The 19563-nt window shown below is 38.4% G+C and overlaps 1 protein-coding gene across 1 annotated transcript in view; it reads right to left on the bottom strand.

The window, feature by feature from the left end:
- Positions 1–19563, bottom strand: part of usp6nl (USP6 N-terminal like) — a 44093-nt gene that overhangs the window by 14481 nt on the left and 10049 nt on the right. The window contains 4 exon segments of the mRNA XM_034133380.1: positions 4337–4417; positions 4774–4813; positions 6125–6204; positions 10164–10231. Of these exon segments, the coding sequence (XP_033989271.1) occupies positions 4337–4417; positions 4774–4813; positions 6125–6204; positions 10164–10231 (269 nt within the window).

The raw sequence follows: 19563 nt of genomic DNA, 5'->3' as shown, positions 1-19563 counted from the left end.
GAGTTAACAGCGCTAATTTTAGGATTCCTGTTCTTGGAGTAGCATTTATCCACAAGACAATAAAAGTGAAAGAGATGTTAGATCTACTCCTACGTCACTAAGGCCACATTTACACTTTGCATTTAAAGGTCCCCTATTATACTGTTTTTCATCAATATATAATAGGTCTCAGATATATACTAACATGTCTCTGAAGTGTTGGACTCGAAATACCAAACCGTGCATTGCAGCATCCCATAATCCCCTCTGTTTCAGCCCTGTTTCAAAAGTGCTGATTCTCTGTCTGTTACATTAGATGGAAATAAGGAGCCCCTCCCCACGCCCCTCTGAGAGATATTTGGTTAAAAAGAACACAATGGTGCTCTAGGAGAAGATTCAGGTGATATGGGGGGGGGGGGGGGGGGGGTTACCTTGTTGGTGATTGGCTAATGGTTACACAAGCCAAAAAATCGTTATGACATCATAAAGTGGCCAAAATCTGATCAGCTCATTTTCAGACAGGATTTTATAGAAATGGATCAGGACAAAAAGAGAGAGAATCTTTTTTCCTGAAACGTTCAGAATCTCTTTACACCGAGGGGACACATGTTTATGTAGAAAAGACATGAAAAAGTGGATTTTGCATAATAGGTTACCTTTAAAGCGTCTCACATCCTGATCAAATTCACCTTTACTTAAAGGGGACCTATCATGCAAAATGCACTTTTGTACGTCTTTTATACATGAATATGTGTCCCCGGTGTTCCAGGGAACTCACCAAGTGTCAGAAAACACAACCCTCTCTATTTTCCTCCATACCCAAATCTCTAAAAAAGGGGCTGCAACGGATCTGATAAAAACTGATCCAGATTTGAACACTGTTAAACTAAATGCAATATGTACTTGTTTCACGAGACCACAGGTGTTTGAAGACTGCCAAAGACCCCAGGAGAAGAGTCTTCTGCACTTTGGCGGTTGAGTTACAACAATAACAGTTTAGCCTGCTCAGTTTAGTTAGCTAACATCCATCAATTACCTTAAGCAAACACATCACTGAGTCATATTCTTAAACTAGGGCTAAACCATTAAACTAATGGAGGGGGCGCTGTTCTAGTCCAAATATGCTTTAAAATACCATTCATAAATCAGAAAAAGGTCCACCAGCTGTGGCTCCGGACAAACGTTTTCACCACCGTCCAAGGAGAAAACCACATTTTTAACCGTCCTAGATTACATTTAAACTGTTTTGATAGAAAAAACTATAAATTAAATCATAGAGAAAACAATCAGCGGATTAATTGATAATCAAAATACCCGAGTATCGTTGGAGTCCTACTTCACTGAAATGAAATATAGAAATAAAATATTCTAGATTCAACATGCAGATACAATCTACATGAAGAATCATCATGTACCTTTCATTTAAACGCCTGAATTCTGACACGGTTTATAGAAAAACCTAAATATTTCTTAATGAAATCAGCCAAATCAAATTCAATGTGTTCTTCTATTGCTGTGTTTTATATTCACTGACACAGGCCGGTCACCTGTCAATCATCGTGGACATAGTGATTATTTTCATTCATAAAACATGATGTATCCATGGCAACAAACCCATTTTAGCTTAGGAGGTTATCTCATCTCAAGAAGCCAAGATCTTTTAGCGTCATTGAGGAGGACTTTTGGTGATTAAAAAAGACCAATGATTGTATTTTATTATATATTTTATCTTTAGCAAGAAATGTTATGTTGTTTTCAATCGCCACGTGTTAAACCAGAGGAAACAAATTCACAAAGATGTGTGTGGAAGAGATGAAAGATAATGAAGAACCATAACTCAGCTGTTGTCTGTTAACTCTCCATATTAAAAAGAAACCACAGACAAAATGAATGGATATATATATATATATATATATATATATATATATATATATATATATATATATATATATATATATATATATATATGTGTGTGTGTGTGTGTGTGTGTGTGTGTGTGTGTGTGTGTGTGTGTGTGTGTGTGTGTGTACTTTATCACCATCCTATCACCACTGGGGACTCACTAGCTCTGATGGGCAAGTCAATGAGAGCATCTGCTTCACTAATCATCCTGTGTGTGTGTGTGTGTGTGTGTGTGTGTGTGTGTGTGTGTGTGTGTGTGTGTGTGTGTGTGTTTATTTGAACATGTGTGTAAACATTTGAATGTCTGTTAATGTTTGCAGTTCCAGGCTTCCCTTGCTTGTATTGCCTACAAATAACGCATCATTATAACAAGTTTTAATAAATAAATGACAACATGTTTACCTTGAGGTACTCTTCACAAATCCATATACTGTAAGGTGATTTATATACAAGTCCATTCAAGCAAAACCTCTTTTTAAGTTGTAAAGATTTCAGATAAAGCAACATGGTAAAGTATGTCATTACCAACTGGTTTCCTACATTGTTCTTTAACACTTGAGGTCTGTAAGAATATCTTCTGAAAACGAGCAGTTTAGCAACGGTTTGCATTACCTTACATTACATAACATGTCACTTGCTAGACGCTTTTATCCAAAGCGACTTACATATATTCAATACTGGGGACAATCCCAGCCATTTGGGGTAGAGTGTCTTGCCCAGGAACACAAAAGAATGCTGACTGCAGCGGGACTCAAACTTGCTCTCCTCTGATCTGAATATCAGCGCACGATCCCACTGAGCCACAGGTAGCCTCCCTAGGTAGGTTTAGCTAGATACGTTTAAATAGCCAACATCTATCCAAAACCTTAAACAAACGCAAATCGTGGGAAGAGCTATCTTTTTTTAAAGGCAGGGTGCACTCAGTAGATTGATCATCACCAGGTGTGACACCAAAAAAACTATTTTAACAAACACGATATTTTTTAAACAAAATAAATGATTTATTACTACGAAAAAATGTCAGTGGTCTTTGCATTCACCGTGTTGCAATCACTTTGTCTATGATGTGTTTTTTTCTGACTTGGCTGATACTTCCAATCATTACCCTTTCTCAATGTTTGCCTAGAAATGTGGTCAAATGTACATCCCATTTACATGAAACCGGCTTAGTGTTACCACAGACGAACCAGCCACTGAACAGCAGTCTCTACATCCCCAAGACTTCAGCTCCAAATCAACACATGTAATGTTTCTGAGCCACTTCTAATGAAGGATGGCACAGGGACACAGCTTCAGTCTTTCTCACTGGGTCATTGATGCCACAATATTATTACTGTTTTACTAAACACTACAACCTCCAACCAAACCCATGGAGTGTGGCTGCTTTACATGTGCTACAGCTCTCCTTCCTACTGCGGGCAAAATGTTTTCTCAGCAGCTGGCGAGCGAGGAAACAAAATAAGAGACGTATCAAGCGTGACCCGTTTCGTGACAAAGAGGAGAATAAATATCCCCGAAGCTTCAGAGAAGTGACGAAGTGATGAAAGGAGTGCTCTGTGTCCTTGGCTGTTAACATGTCTTTGAAAACAAAGGGGATGCGCTGCTGTAGAGTGAGCCTCGCTGAGCTCAAAGTGGCAGCCAGGAGAGTATTTCACATCTCAAAGCCCACATAACCACACAGTAAATCCCTGCTGAAGGATTACACACGAATGAAGGACATGTGGAAGCGCTGCAGGCACCACAACACAACGTGCGGCTGAAGAAACCTCTGATAACTCAGAACAGGGATATGAGAGGAAGGCTGGATGATTTGGAAAAACAAGTAATTGCGATTATTTTCACTCGTATTGCAATTGATATATTAATCACGATAAAAGGGAGTGTTATTTTTAAGAAGCCAAGATCTTTTAGCATCATTTAGCAGGATTTTGGTGATTAAAAAAGACCAATGATTGTATTTTATTATATATTTCTGTAGCATCACAACAGTGCAGTGGTGCAGGAATGAGTCAATATTGTATCACTTCATGTTCCCCTAACTCAAATCTAACCTTTTTTACTGAATGTGAAGCCTGAAATAAATGAGTGAATCGATTTTGTTCTAGAATATGTCAGTAAATACCACACTGGGGAATGTCTGTAGCTTTTACGTGTCGTAAAAATGTCGGTTTCTAAAAACTGTCTTAACGATATCAGGGAATTATCACTCTTGAAACATTTTACAAATCATGTTAAAAAAGTTTGAAGTGATCATGATGTGATTTTCTTTAAAAGAGGATCTGTACCAAACAAGGATTCTTCATTAAGTCAGTATAAGGAACATTTTTAGACAAGGAATGGAAGAAGGTTTTATTAAATGACATAAGTACTTCCTTTTCCATCACTGATAGTAAATGTGGGCGAGTGTGAGAGGGTAAAAAGAGGATGAGATACAAACAGAAACCCAGAAGCTCACCTTCTCGCTGTTCTTGTATTTGTCCCAGCTCTTCAACATTTTTAGCCACTTTGAGGTCCTCTCCACCTCCATGTGTTTTTGCTGAAAGAAAATAGAGATACGTTAAATATGGATAACTTCTGCTCACGTCAGAACACACTTAATTCAACATTTGTGGCTGTTTAAAATGCAGATGACGTTCATCTCTTCCATGTTTCTCATTCCCAAAAATCGATGATATCATAATATAGTATCATTATAGATAACTGGGTCAATAGAGCCTCGAAGGAATTATTCTGTGGATTTATTTATTTTATTTCCAGATGTAGGAGAAGTGCAACAAGGACGTTCATTTTACTGATTGGCATATATCAAAAGTAACATTCCTTAGCCCTTTTATATACACACATTCATATTTGTTTGAAGTACAGTTAAAAATAAGAAATGAACTAACTCACCTTCTCCTCCACTGAGTCATAGGATGGAAGTTCATTCTCACTGAGAGGAGAAGAAGAAAGAAGGAGAGAATAAGATAAATGGGTTAGGACTCATCCCCTAACCCACAGTTCACGGCTAGTTTCGTCCCTGCTGTTACTTGTCTTGTGGAACAATCATAAAACACTTCTGATGAAACACAGAGTGATATCCGGGTCAGTGCTCGTCTCACTGTGCCTGACAGGAACATCAATCATGTCAGCAGTCACAGGAACAGGAAATAACAAATCAGACGTTCCCCAGTCCTTATCTGGCATCAAAGTCTCTGCAGGAGCTAATCTGTGGAGATCTTTCTTTCATCTCTCTTCTATTATTCTTGAAAACATTATATATGTTTTCTCTTCAGGAAACGATTTGGAATTTTAAGGAATAGTAAAACAAGTCAGTGAAAGTCGTCCGTACCACACAAGTAAACTCACTGCCGAGGTCAATCCAGAATAGAGTTGAAAAAGATGAGACTGATGAGAACATTTTCCTCACATTTTCTTACCAAATGATTAATTGGTATAAGAAAACAATACAAAATTCTCTGATTAAAGCTTCTTAAATGTGGATATTTCTGGTTAATACATCTATGAAAATAAACTCAATATATTTCAGGGCATTTGAAGATGTTATCTTTGACTTTTGGGAAAAATTGTTCAATATTTTCCCCAATTTTCTGGCCTTTTATTGACCAAAAAAACTCATTATTAGAGAAAATGTACAATAAAATACATACACGTCCTGATTTTTAAAAAATTTGTTATCATGAATTCCACAATTATGCATATTCATTGCATATAGACGAATGAGGTATTACATTTTTATACAAATCAATTAAAAGAGATATGAAGTTCTGCATTTAAGGACTCAATAGTTCCGAATCAGAGTTCTTTCAAAGCAAAGAAAGTGTGAAAATATCAACCTGAATGAGAAGAAGCCCTTAAAACATGTATTCTTCCTTGAAAGCAGCAGGAGATCATGGCTCATCTGGACAGTGACCTCAGGCTACTTCTGTCTTAAACAATCATTTAACCATAACGTCCTCCAGCCTCTCTCCATCTTCCTCTAGATGTTGTGGACCGCTCCACTGTCTCCTCACACTGATGCCCTGTGATTGTGGCTCTCCAGGCTGCTTCCTGCCAGCCCATATATAAATATATGTCTTTATATAAATAACAGTCCAGCAGTGTGCCGTTTAAAAAGCCTCAGACACTCAGCAACACTGGCCTTCACAGCCTCTCATTTCCTCTCAATGCGCTGCTACTGTTCAAAGAGCTTTTTCATTCAGTTATAAGGACTAATGACGGGTTGTGTTTGTGTGAGTCTTACTGAACAAAGCCGAAGCGGTCGATGACTTTGTACAAGCGGAAGTTGGTGTCCTCCCAGGGCTCAACGGTGGCCTCCTTCCCCTAAGACCAAGGAGAGAGGGGGGGTGAACAAAATATGTATGCACTATGAATGTAACTTAAAGATTTACAGAAAGGAAACAGGCAATAATTTCTATTAATAACCCATTTCAGATCTGTGTGTCAGTACGAATATACCCAAGGGGATCCAAGCAGGCTTACTATAATCACGTGATACCTCTTGAAGAAAAACATGTTTTGTAATGGATACTGTACTCATTTCATATCATGATACCATTTGACTATGCTATTACTTTTACTACTACTAATGTACTTACTACTTTACTTAATAGTATATTTTTTTTGTCATATGATCTGCCTTCTACTCTCCATTTTATCATTTTAAAAGCTAATTTAAAACTTTAAATAAGAAAAAATAAGTTAAGATGTACTTCTAGATGTATAAAAAACACTGTAAACACCAAAGTTTCACTTATAAAATAGTGAGTAAATAACCTGGATGTGAGAGTACAAATATATAAAACTGAATATGGTTGCCTATGCAAAAAAAATAAATCAATTTTGATAAAAGATAGTCAAATAATAATAATACAGGAACTGAGTTCGGGGGCTTTCAATGCAAATCAGCTCTTTCAAGACGTCCTGATGAAGATATGATGGACAATTTTGAGAATTGTATATAAATTGATGAGTTAACTCATCCAAAAATTAATCAAAAATGTTTTTAAATCATGTGTTACAGCCCTGTGGTTTCTCTGACCCTGGTTGTGCGCTGAAAAAAACAGAAAATGGACTTCTTATTGAGCTCCAAATGACATGCCACCCACGTTCTTCAGGGACAGAGACTCATGTTTTTATTGGCTGATACTTCAGGAGGGAAGCCACGACTACCGCGCCCTTGTGAGAGTGTGTCAGCTCAACAGTGTGTTTATGAGACACAGAGAAACCGTGTGTGTGCGTGCGTGTGTGTGTGCGTGTGTGTGTGTGTGTGTGTGTGTGTGTGTGTGTGTGTGTGTGTGTGTGTGTGTATGTGAGCAGATATTAACAGGTGTGAAATGAAGTGCCAGACGCCCACCTGCGTCACCGTCTGACTGCAGGCCACAGAAAGAGCAGCTCTAGTTAATTCACCATCATGGACCAATGACAGAAAAAAAACCCAATAAGAGTGTGTGAGTGTGTGAAGACGGATTATGTATAGGGAAGAGCAGGGGGAAAGAATAATGAGAGAATCAAGGTCAAGAAATGTAAGAGAATCACTGACAAGCCCACACAATTCTAGCCTTGTTGTCAGTTGTGGTTCCTATAATGCTTTTAGGAATGTAAACAGGAAGTATAATGTGTTTTTTTAAACCTTTAGGGCTTTTTATATACACATATTATTCTATTATGTAAAGAACAATTGTGTTGCAATCTTATTTTTCATCAATTGATACAGGAAAGAAACCCCTCAAACTTAGGATTCACTTTCATATACTTAGATTTGCGTTTATGGGAGCACAATTTGCTAATGTTAAATCAATGTATTGTAGATCCTAAATGTGTGACTTGAGATGGATTTGAGCCTTTAGACTTTACACTTTACGAATCACAAAGATTACATTTATTTAAAAAGTGTGCCATGGATCAATTTCCTAAAGCGACAAACTATTACATGATTAATTCCCAGCAAGTTGACAGTGAATTCCCAAGATCTATCCCAGTCTCTAAAAGTCAAAGGGGAAGTTTTGTTTGGTATAAACAGGCTTGAAAAAGCAATAAATCTCCATATTTAAGAGGCGGAAACAGCCTTTTCTTACAGCCGTTAGTCGATTAATGGCTGAGGCAGTACTTCACAAACTACTACTGAAACTTTAAACATGTCTGCCACTGACTTTCCTACAAACATATAACGTACACAGCAACAGAGACAGAAGTGCGGTTTCACAAGTCAGTCTGACTAGATGTCGAGGTGAGACATTTCTAAATTCATCTCCTCCATCAGCAGAAACACACCAGCTAAATAACTCGAACACATCCATGAAGGATAAAAAGGCGTCAGTGCTTTATTCCTCCTCCTCACACTCTCAAATAAAGAACCTGACATAATTCAGCTGACATTTATCTGTTCTCTCTCTGCTTTAGAATCAATGTGAGGGTAAAGTAGAGCTGCAATGTGAGGGCTCAGCGTTCCTGTGTGTCAGAGATCTGATCGACTGCTCCTTTTACTCACTGTTCAGGATTTCTGCAGTTTATTAACAGATTCATAACAATAAATCAATTACTTTTTTCTCCTCCTGACTCCATATCATAAAGCAGTTCTCCTTCTAACAGCCTCTCAGAGCCACATTTTAGAGGCCTAAAATATTTTTTAGAAGTTAAACTGTTCAACACAAAAATAAGCAAAGACTTTCTTCTCTGGTACTTAACTCTTAACTTGACCCTTTTGGATGAATTGATGAATATTAAATGTATTGCTCTTGCAATTTTATTATTTCAAATGTATTTATCATAAGTTTGATCATTTCATGATCTCTATTGTTTGTATTTTATTGTATTTTTTGTATACATCTAATACCTTTAGTATACCTTTTAGAGCTATTTGATATGCAGACACACTTTATATAACTACAAATATTGTCTTAGAATGTTTTGATATTGTTAATGTCTCCTTTATATTATTATTTTATATAATTTGTAAGGGATAAGAGGGCCAGGGAAATATGTAGTTAATTGCACTTGAATGTAAAAGTGTTCGTTTATTGTAAATGTCAATAAACTTGAACTTAGACCAAAGATGTATAAGGAAGCATGTAGGAATATTTATTAGATTGCTCTTGCCTTCATTTTCACACCAATGTTTTTTTGGATCCTATAATGTTTGTGATTAATCTATTGATTCAATGTATGGGAGAAGAAACACACAACAGTCAGTAAACAAGGAACAACACGCTTCATTCCTGCTCTTTCTGCAGAGAGGATAAATCATTTTTAATATCTACATAAACGCGGGGTGTTTGGTCGCCTTGATAACCGACTTCATTAAACTCCTCCTAACACACAGCGAAAACGACACTGATTTAGCTCTGATTGTGCGTCATTGTGACACACACACACACACACACACACACACACACACACACACACACACACACACACACAACACACACACACACACAACACACACCACACAAACACACACACACACACACACACACACACACACACACACACACACACACACACACACACACACACACACACACACAACACACACACACACACACACACACCACACACACACACACACACACACACACACACACACACACCACACACCACACACACACACACACCACACACACACACACACACACACACACAACACACACACACACACACACACACACAACACACACACACACACACACACACACACACACACACACATCTCCGCTCTCCATGGTCTCTTCACTCCTAATGAGGCACCGTGATTATGCAGCCTGCTGGACTAAATTAAAAAGACTAATTTACAAACCGAACGGGGTGGGCTGCTTCCACTGATACCACCGGCCGTAAAATAGAGGTGTCATTCAGGAAACACGGCCTGGATGGCCTACCTGCCTGTCAGCCTTCCATCTGTGCACAAACTTATCTCATGCCCTCATTGGTCATGTGCGCGTTCGTGTGTGTTGGAGGAGGGGCTCTGTAAGGAAGTGGCAGATTTTCTCCGGTTGTGTATTTTCAAATTCTAGCGCACTCGAGCTGGTTTCTCCGAAATTACCTACCCCACCTTTAAGTATATCAAAACAGTAGGTAAGCACAATACTTTAGTACTTGAATAGTACTGATATATATTCCACCACTGTGAGTAAGAAAAATGAAGAAAATAGAAAGCGAAAAAAAAGAAAATAAATGGGGAAAAAATTATAAAAAGAAACAGGAAAAAAAGGGGGAAAAAAACAAAATGTCACCCAACGTTTTTTTGGATAACGTATGCTTACTGCTGGGAGTGTTTAACATACCTTGTCATATTTGGCGACTATCTCGGCGCGCTCCTGGGCGAGTTTCACCGCCGCATCCTGATCAGACGCTGCAGAGCAAACAGAGGAGGCAAGGAAAGATGAATGCGTGTCAACAAGTTCAAATAAAAACAGCTGTGTTCAACAGCGATCACACTAGTGTTGATGTTTATATTAGCATGTAATGTGAGCATAACAATGTGATATGTAACATTTGGCATGTTAGTTATTCACTGCTTCAAAATATTTTCTTGAACAAGTTTTTTTTAAGAGTTCTGTTTTTCTAAATTTCTATACGTGAATGCAGAATTTTCAAAAGTGTCGTCAAATAGAAAGTAAAATCTCTACTGTGTACAGTTTAGGTTTTACCTACAGTATACACATTTCGGGCAATTGTACATTTTTTTCAATAGTTAGTGACCAAAATATTAGGTTTCAAACCGTAAGTGTCTTCAAATTCACAGATGCGTCTTTCACAGTAAACGACTGACAAGAAAAAGCTAGTACACTATATTAGCATTCATCTCAAAGTAGATATATATGAGTGTCCTTTGATGATTTGAAGTGTTTGTCAAGAGAAAAGTGATTGGATCGCCAAAATGAATGATTGACCGACATTTAAACAGACATTTCCACCACTGAACCCACATAGCTAATGTCAGCATGACCAAAAAACTATTAAAACCTCAACAACTAGGGTGCATGGATGTAGACAAGTAGCCTCACTAAAACAGCAGTAAAATGAAGTATTTATTGTTGAAGTTTGGTTAAACAAAACTGCCCCCTTCTTGTAAGATTTCAGAGGTGTTAAAACTGTTGTTGCTTCTCTCTCCACACACACATTATTCTATCATCTCAGTCACGCTTTGTGTTACTTCCTCTCAGAGCTGACGTGGACAACACACACTTCAAAACCCAGCCAGAGAAAGGCCAGCGTGTCAGCTGACCTCAACTGAGGAGAATAATGTGTGTGTGTGTCTGTGTGTGTGTGACGAGGAGCTCCTTTAAATGGACAGCTGTTGTGACCGAGAGACGTCACACACACGGGCACAGAAAGCTTTTCTGTGTTTGTCGAGGCACATTGTGCGAGTGTTAATGTGTTTATTGTCTGATAACACACTCACCTCTAAATAAGCATTTCCCACGCACATTCACACACACTTCCTGATACAGCCAACCGTGAGAGGCTCGAAACATCGGATGTGTGTGAATAAAGCTGGCACACATTTTATTAAGTGGGGTCATGTTGTGTTGATGTTAAGTTTAGAGTGCGGCACCTAGTAATGGAGGCGGATAATGAATCATATAAACACTGTATCAGAAACAAGCCGTCACAATAGACACCCTGCAGAGGAGAGAATATAACATATCATATAAAAAGTTATAGCTTTTGGTTTTTGCCAGACAAAAGAAACAGTGCTACTCAAAAATAACAAGTAGTCTCTTTATTTGTATTTCAAGTGTTGTCACCTGCTTTTTTGCACAAGAGGTGCAATTTCAAATCCAATGGCAGTATTTGCACAAGTAACGCAAAAATCCATTTTATATTTTAGTCGGAAACATCTTAACTTTGAATCGCTTTGAAAGTGAAGCGTTACAGGTCTGACCTAGTAAGTATGCCTTTGTTTTCAAATACAGTACAAATTAATAAGCATTGCTTCTTTGCTCCAAAAGGGAGTAACACAAACAAAACTGGAGCAATGGAAAGATGCAGAATTTAGGCTTAACTGTTCAAAAACTGTTCAAAAAAGAAGGAATTTCTGTCAAATTACCAATCTTTACTCCCTTCATCATGCACATAAATCGTTTTTATATTCTACTCGACTTAAGACACTGATATCAGTACAAACTATCACTTATAAACATAATAATCTCAAACTCCTGGCTTTTCCAAAACTTCCTCTCAGGGTCCGACGGGAGGAATTCCAAACCGCTCTGAACAAACATACTCCTTATTGAGCCGGCTGGCATTTTAATGACAGGATGGTGTGTGTGTGTGCGTGTGCGTGTGCGTGTGCGTGTGCGTGTGTGTGTGTGTGTGTGTGTGTGTGTGTGTGTGTGTGTGTCGCTGTGGGCTGCAAGAGTACACCCATTGGTATAAAACACTGGGGGTGGGGGGTGGTCAAATAAACAAATACAGTAAAGCCCTTTTCTGCTGGGAATTCCTTCCCAAGAGGCCCCTGGGTTCCCATAGAGAGAGGAAAGGAATTGTGGAGGAAATGGGATGCAGTTTCAAGCCTCAACTTTGAACCCCTCTCAGCCCTATTAGTATTCCACAGGAGCCCCACTCGAGCTAAATGCAATTAGACCCCTTTTCATGCTTCAAGGATCACATTGGCATCCGTGGCGGAGATTATGGGGTGTGTTTGTTTTCATATGTGGCCGAAGACTTCTCGTAGTGGTCCACAGAGCTATAGCCATTTGTAGGAGACCCCCAGTGAGTTAAAGTTAACAGGGGGTTTTATTTGAGTGGCTCAGAAGGTGTTTAAATAATGTGCCCGTAAAGAGGACACTGGAGACGAGAGGTTAAAATTGATGGGAAGATTATAAGAAGATAATTAGACATTTTCTCAGTAAATTGGGTACTTTTTTTTTCATTTCAGGGAGAGTAAGCTTTACCTGTCGACAGTTAATCCTAGTTTAAGAAGCATTCATTTTCCCAATAAACATTAAATGCAAATGACAAGAAAACATAAATATTCTTTACTTACATGGAAATATGTCAATTATTGTATGGGCTTCCATTACATTTTGTGTAAACATACAAGGTACACAGGGGATTGATCATATTGACTTTGGATATTGAAATTGGTTTGACCAAATTAAATGTTTGATCAAATACGTCTTATGAACCAACAGATGAATCGAGTAAATATTCCCCAGAATGATCTTTTCTTAAAGTCCTTAACTTGAAGGTCAATCAAAGCGCAACATTTTTCCATTGGTAAAAACACTTCTTTCTGCCCAGTGATCCCCTGAATTGTAATGGGTTCTACATTGGCCCTTATGCTGCACACTTCCACCAAGTTTCATGAAAATCAATACATACATTTTTCCATAATCCTGCTGTCTGACCTACACATTGAAAACATAATGGCAAAGGCTGTGGATTGTATGGAAACTATTTGAAACCTCACAGAGAAACTAAAACCTCTTCATTTCTTTTTGTATTACTTTCACAACATCAATCTCAAACAACTCAGTTCTACACACTGCAGATACAAAGAGTAATCAAACACAATCAATGCAACACTATTATATTCTTGTCTTCGCATTTGACCAAATCTTCAGTTGCAAGTAAACGAAGAAAAAAGAGGATAATATGTGTCGGATGAGACATATCACAGTCCAATCTGATTCTGCTGGCGACCACTACAGTGCAGGCTGTGTGACAGGAAGTGTTGTGGGGTATATTTGAGTGTTTGTTATTCATCTTTATTGCAACAAACAACACGACGAGAATAATCACAGCCCTCATCATTTCCTCTGCTCTCCTGAAGCCTCTTTGGGCTGCAGTAATGAGGACTCTTTGTTCTTTATGTTAAGGAGTCATTACAGCTCTTTGCTCCCCTGCAACCGTCATTTCCTCGCCCTCTCATAGACGCTAAAAAAGTGGAATAATTATAACGGTAATAATAGTGGAGAGGCTGGTAGGAGATCTTACCTAGGTCAGCTTATTATGAGCTCACTTAACATGCAGGAAAAATCCAAGTGAACACGAAGAAATCATCATTGAAGCGGTATGTGAGGATTTCTTAATGCTGCAATCAATAGCATGTCCCTTGTGACGTTAAAAAAAGCAGATGTCAAGCGTAGTCAATATAGATCTTTGTTTTAAACTGAATTACACAGATTTTTATTCCTCAGATTTAAAGAGAGTGATGTGTTTCTCCGACCAGGCTCACATTATGCACTTTTGCACACTTTCCTATGCTTAAACTGAGACTTGTGTGCACGTTTAATGCAAGGACTATCCACTTTTGCATAGATTTGTATCAGTTTTCTATCAAATCTGTGTGTATTAGAAATAGTAGAAAAAACTGTTGATTCTTGCTGTTTGGAAGTGCAGTGATGCCATAGTCTACAAAATATAGTTATATTATTGTTTAATGAGTTTCCCCTTGACAGTCATACATTCTACTTTACTGTAGTTTTTAAGAATGTAAGTGTAATTGAGATTCATTCTATTAAAATACAGAATCTGAGGTGGACAACATCAATTGAAACCGTTTTAAATATGCTATTTAATTTCTCAACAATGCAGAAGCAATGATGCTAATTTAGGCAAACCTGAAACATGTAGCACCATTATATGAAATAAACCTCAGCACACAAACACCAACACACACACTGAGACCAAATGAAGTCACCACTAATGACACAACACTTCACAGTTCACTGTTATGTGTCATTACTGTGCTGCCACAACAGTCATCTGTCTCACCCGGTCTGTATTTCCAACCTGAACCCGACCACATGTTAGCATGCTAACACGTAGCACACCTCGCAAGAGTCACCCTTTAACCAACTGATGAGGCAACTGCAGACTAAATCTGCGTGTTTGTGTTAGCTAATGATATATATTTAGCATCCTAATATTGGTACATTACATTTGGTGGCTGAGTGTTAGCACATAATAGCTTACTGTCTGCACTCAGCACTGGTCTGCTGATGAACGGGTGACATCATTTTGTGTTGGTGTGCAACATCACAGTCACGTCTTACTTGTTGCGTGTTATTAGCATGTTATTTTAGTTTTATAGTATTACATTTTAGTCGTTTTTATTTTTGTACAATTTTTCTCACTAGCTACATTGCAATAAAAGGGCACAGGAAATGCTAAACAAACCATCATAAACATTAACATACACTGAAAAAAGAAACCTCAACTTTAATTAAATGTATTATGTCGACAGGTTCAACATAATTGTATTATGTTAATAGAAAGCAAAAGTATTAACTTGAACCTATTCTTTTTTTATTTGAACTTAACATTATTGGTTTCAATCAATTATGTGTAATTTGTTTACATAATACATTTATTTAAGTCAAAGTATCCCAGTTTTTCAGTGTAGCATTAAGTTTGAGATGGCTCAATTAATTCTGGAAAATGTTCTAATTGTAAAAATAGGCCTGAATTACCTATATTTTAACTACAGTTTATTGCTTAGATTATTGATTTCAAACAATTAATAAACAGCATTTTCAAAGTCTGATAAATCGTTAAAGTCAGTATCATGCCAAACTGTCTATTTATTTGACAGTTTTATGTGTTTTGTATTGTAAAGCAATGGAAATCAAGTTATACAAACTATTAAAATGAAAATAAAAACACTGTGTGTAACTGCAATTGAACATTGTTTCCATGAATCCATCACATACCAGAGTGTTAAGTAAATATGTGAACAAACAAACTTCATAGTGAAACTAAAGCAACAGAAATGCCAAATCTTTTCATCTTTTACCTCTTTTTAAGCCACCGAGGGGATCCTCAGAGCGAGTCAGAACCTTAGTCCGCATCAGTTCACACGGGTCCAACACACACAGAGACAACCTGAACTACCATGCCATCACTGTCCCTATCCACACACTCACACACACAGAAACACACACACAGAAAATATGAGATCGAGGCGAGGAGAAGTGAGATCAGAGAGTTCACAATGCTGCTGTTTGTTACTGCAGAGAGACGGACAGAAAGAAATGTGACTTCAAGAGCAAGTCAGTCCCACTCGCAGCATTCCCCACCCAAACACAACGACACAACAACAAGCTCCATTCAACACACATCACAGACAGGGGGGGGGGGGGCGCTGTAGGGTTACAGGGAGTCACTGTCTGTTTCACTGCTGAGGGTTTTAGGGAGGAAAATGTGTGCGATCAGAAATTCATCCAAATGCAAAAACAAACCTAGCTTTCACAAACCTAGCTTTCACAAACCTAGCTTTCACAAACCTAGCTTTCACAAACCTAGCTTTCAAAAACCTAGCTTTCAAAGTCTTTTAAAGGTCCCATGTCATGGCCATTTCCACTGATCATAATTCCATTGTTGAGGTCTACTAGAATAGATTTATATTGTGCAATTTTCCAAACTCACATTGGTTTCTCATACAGCATCTCTGTAAACTACGTGTATTCACTGAATTTCACTCTCTGCCTTTAATGGCTCGTTGTAGCTCCAATAGCTCCAGCCCCCACCCTCCCTGTGAGCACAGTGTGCTCTGATTGGTCGGGACGTTGTGAATCGCGCTGAGCTCCGTGGAGGTGTGGTTTCCTTGTTTAGCGATACACAGCGAAACACAGCCAAACTCATCCTGAGCACACACAAACTCACAGCCGAAGTAAAAACAATAAGTGTGGCTTGATATTGAGTAAGAAAAAGGTTGATAAACGCTGTGAGAATGGGTCTGCAGAGAGAATTTCGCCGCGATCCCAACTGTCTGTTATCAGCCTGCAGCCAGGGAGGAGAAATCAGCAGAGCTGCCTGCACTGAGGCGCCGTTTACACGAGGAGAAAACTGCTTGTATCTGCATAGTTTCGCGTGCGTATAGCCCTATTATTTACACGAGGCCGATAGAAACTGACCCCACAAACCATAACGGGTCCCAAGGTGGATAGATTTGCAAACGAAACGCTCTGGGGGGTCAACCGAGTCCGTGTAATCACCTCTATACGAATATTTCCTGAAAAAATAGCGATAGCCCCACCTCTCTGCTGTAGCAACTATCAAAAATAGCTGTGTTAATTAAACGCACAAGGGGTTCTTGAATGAAATAATATTATAAAAGGCAAACCAGAATTGTTAACGCCCAATATACTCCTTAAACAAAATAAACAGAGTCAGATTTCATGCATTGATCCATTATATTGACAAAGGAGGATCTCACCCGGTGTTTGTAGAGAATATATCTCTCTTTCTGAGCCGTCCTCTCCACGGAGACGTGCTTCTTGGTCGGGATGCAATATCCACAGATTCGGTTTCTTTCAGTTTCTTTCAGTTTCAGTTTCAGTTTCGGGGCTTAAACAGAAGGGTAGCCATGGCAACATTGCAGCGGGGCTGCTCGGGTTGCTCTTCTTCGCGGCTTTTGGTGTATTTTGGCGGAAGTTACAGCGCCACTTACAGTCCCAGCATATGTACTACAGCGTTTCCAGCGGCCTCGTTTGAACAGACACGTTAAATGAAACAAATGCATGTGAACGGAAGACTTTTTTGAATACGCATACTGTGCATAAACGCAAACGGTCCCGTGTGAGCGGGGCCTGAGTGTGTGTGTGTGTGTGAGGAAGTCCGTGGATTGGTCAATTTGGACCAATCAGCGGGGGCTTAACGTAACGGCTCTGCGGACGTAACGTAACGGCTCCACGGATTGGTCCATTTGGTTCCGGGTACCGCATGACCGTATCGCGTCATAGCTCTGGGCGTGGCTACTGGGTATCCAGACGTCACGATGCCCAGGAAGAACATGAGAAATCTCCAACGAGGTGTTTTGGGGAGGTATTTTCTGTGTTAGAGTTTTACTCCCTACAGGGTGTACTTTGAGGGTTTGTGACTCTGCAGACCGTTTACATGCAGAAAAACCTTCATAACACACAAGGGGACGGGTAATAACCGGAAAAGCATGACATGGGACCTTTAAGACTATTTTGTTTGTATTAATATTTGTATTCAATTTGATCCTTTTCGATCACACTCTTACTTAACTTATTATGCTTGTATACATATGTTGTTATGTATTTCTATCTTTTCTTTTATTACAAATTGTTAATTTTCATATTTTTATTGCACAGTGTTACAGATTGTTACGTAGAGGGGACGGTTCATTAAAATGATCAAGTCACCGCAATGTGATTATTTATGTAACCAAGACATTTCCCAATTGTCCATAAGAATGTTGTCTTTAAAAATGTATTTTATGTAAAGCACAGGAAGATGGGAAAGAGAGGGAAGATGAAAGTTGGATGATAAACAGTTTCCATTAAAACTTCATTATGAGATGGACGTGATGTACCATGAAGGGACTTGTGATGTGGCGTATCAGACACCAGAGGGAGGGTGCGGTCGCGCAATAGACAAAAAGAAGTTCTCTATCTGCAAGCTTTATCGGGACAGGAAATATCTGTTTGTGAGGAGGGGAGGGGGGCGGGTGGGACTTAAGTGCTTTTATCACTTCTGGAGACAGGGGAGGAGGGGGGGTAGCTTTCATACTTCACTATTTGTGCTACACTTCCTTTGAAAGTGACCCCGATTTATCAGAGTCAGAATACTTTGTTATTCCGGGAAAATTGGGTTTCTCAAGTGAGAATGAAATAGAAACGATAAATAAAAGAAAATAGAAGAAAAATATGAATTAAAGAAGTTAAAAATATGTGCAAAATGAATGTACAAAGAGCAAGGTACAGTGACTTCCTGTAACAACAACTGCTTGTTAATCCTGCACTGAGTAACTGAGTTCTTCATTGGTTTAAATGACAAATGAACTGTAGCTAATAAATGAGTAACTTAACAAAAGGCCAAAACGTAACTCTTGTTCTACAGTATTGAAGTACACATCTATATAAATGTGTTGTTTAAATGCCATCATTATTTGTCTCAGGGTGTTTATACTAAATGTATCAGTAACACTTTCACTAACTATTTCCCGCTAAATTATAGAATATTAACTCGTAGCAATAACAGCATTATCACAATTTTGCATATAACTTAGTAACTTACAACATTATTAAATTAACTCTACTAAAATGTTGTCTGTGAACATAATCCAGCCTTTATTAATGTGTCTGATCAAAACATAGTAGGGAAAATAAATGAATACTACATGAAAGGAATTTGGGTTGTGGGCGGCTAATATTTTGTAAAGTAAAAAGAGTGCAGCTGTGATAAACATGATTAAACCGTTTTTGACCAACCGAGTAGTGAGTCTCGTAGGGAAACATTTATAAATATCACATCAATAATTCATAGGTACCAACTTAGAGAATTTATATATCAAGGCCTTCAGTATTTGTATGTGTGCCAAAGTTAAAAAGCCCTCCAGTGATTTTCAAAATGTATTTAACACTTTATCAACTCTGCGGCTCATGTTATTTTCAAGTCGTAGCTATGGGTTGTAATCGTTTGGATTATTTTAAATAACTTTTGTAACTATAAAAGGACACAAATCTTACAAAATAAACATCTACCGGATACATTTACTATATCTTGACATTAGAAATGACCACCAGGATATTCTGTCTCTAAAGCCTGGAAGACTATGAAACGTGAAATACTTCAGTAGTAAAAACGAAATGTTCTAACAATATCACTCTTTGAATTCAGCCTGCTTGTCTTTCAAATGTCTCATTCTCTGTTTCAAATGTTTTGGCACTGATGCAACCTGACTCCATCTATCTGTTTCCTGTCTTC

The sequence above is a fragment of the Trematomus bernacchii genome, unplaced genomic scaffold (assembly GCF_902827165.1).
Source record: "Trematomus bernacchii unplaced genomic scaffold, fTreBer1.1, whole genome shotgun sequence".
Lineage (NCBI taxonomy): Eukaryota > Metazoa > Chordata > Actinopteri > Perciformes > Nototheniidae > Trematomus > Trematomus bernacchii.
The sequence above is the reverse complement of the archived record's forward strand: the minus strand, read 5'-3'. Positions and strand labels throughout refer to the sequence as shown.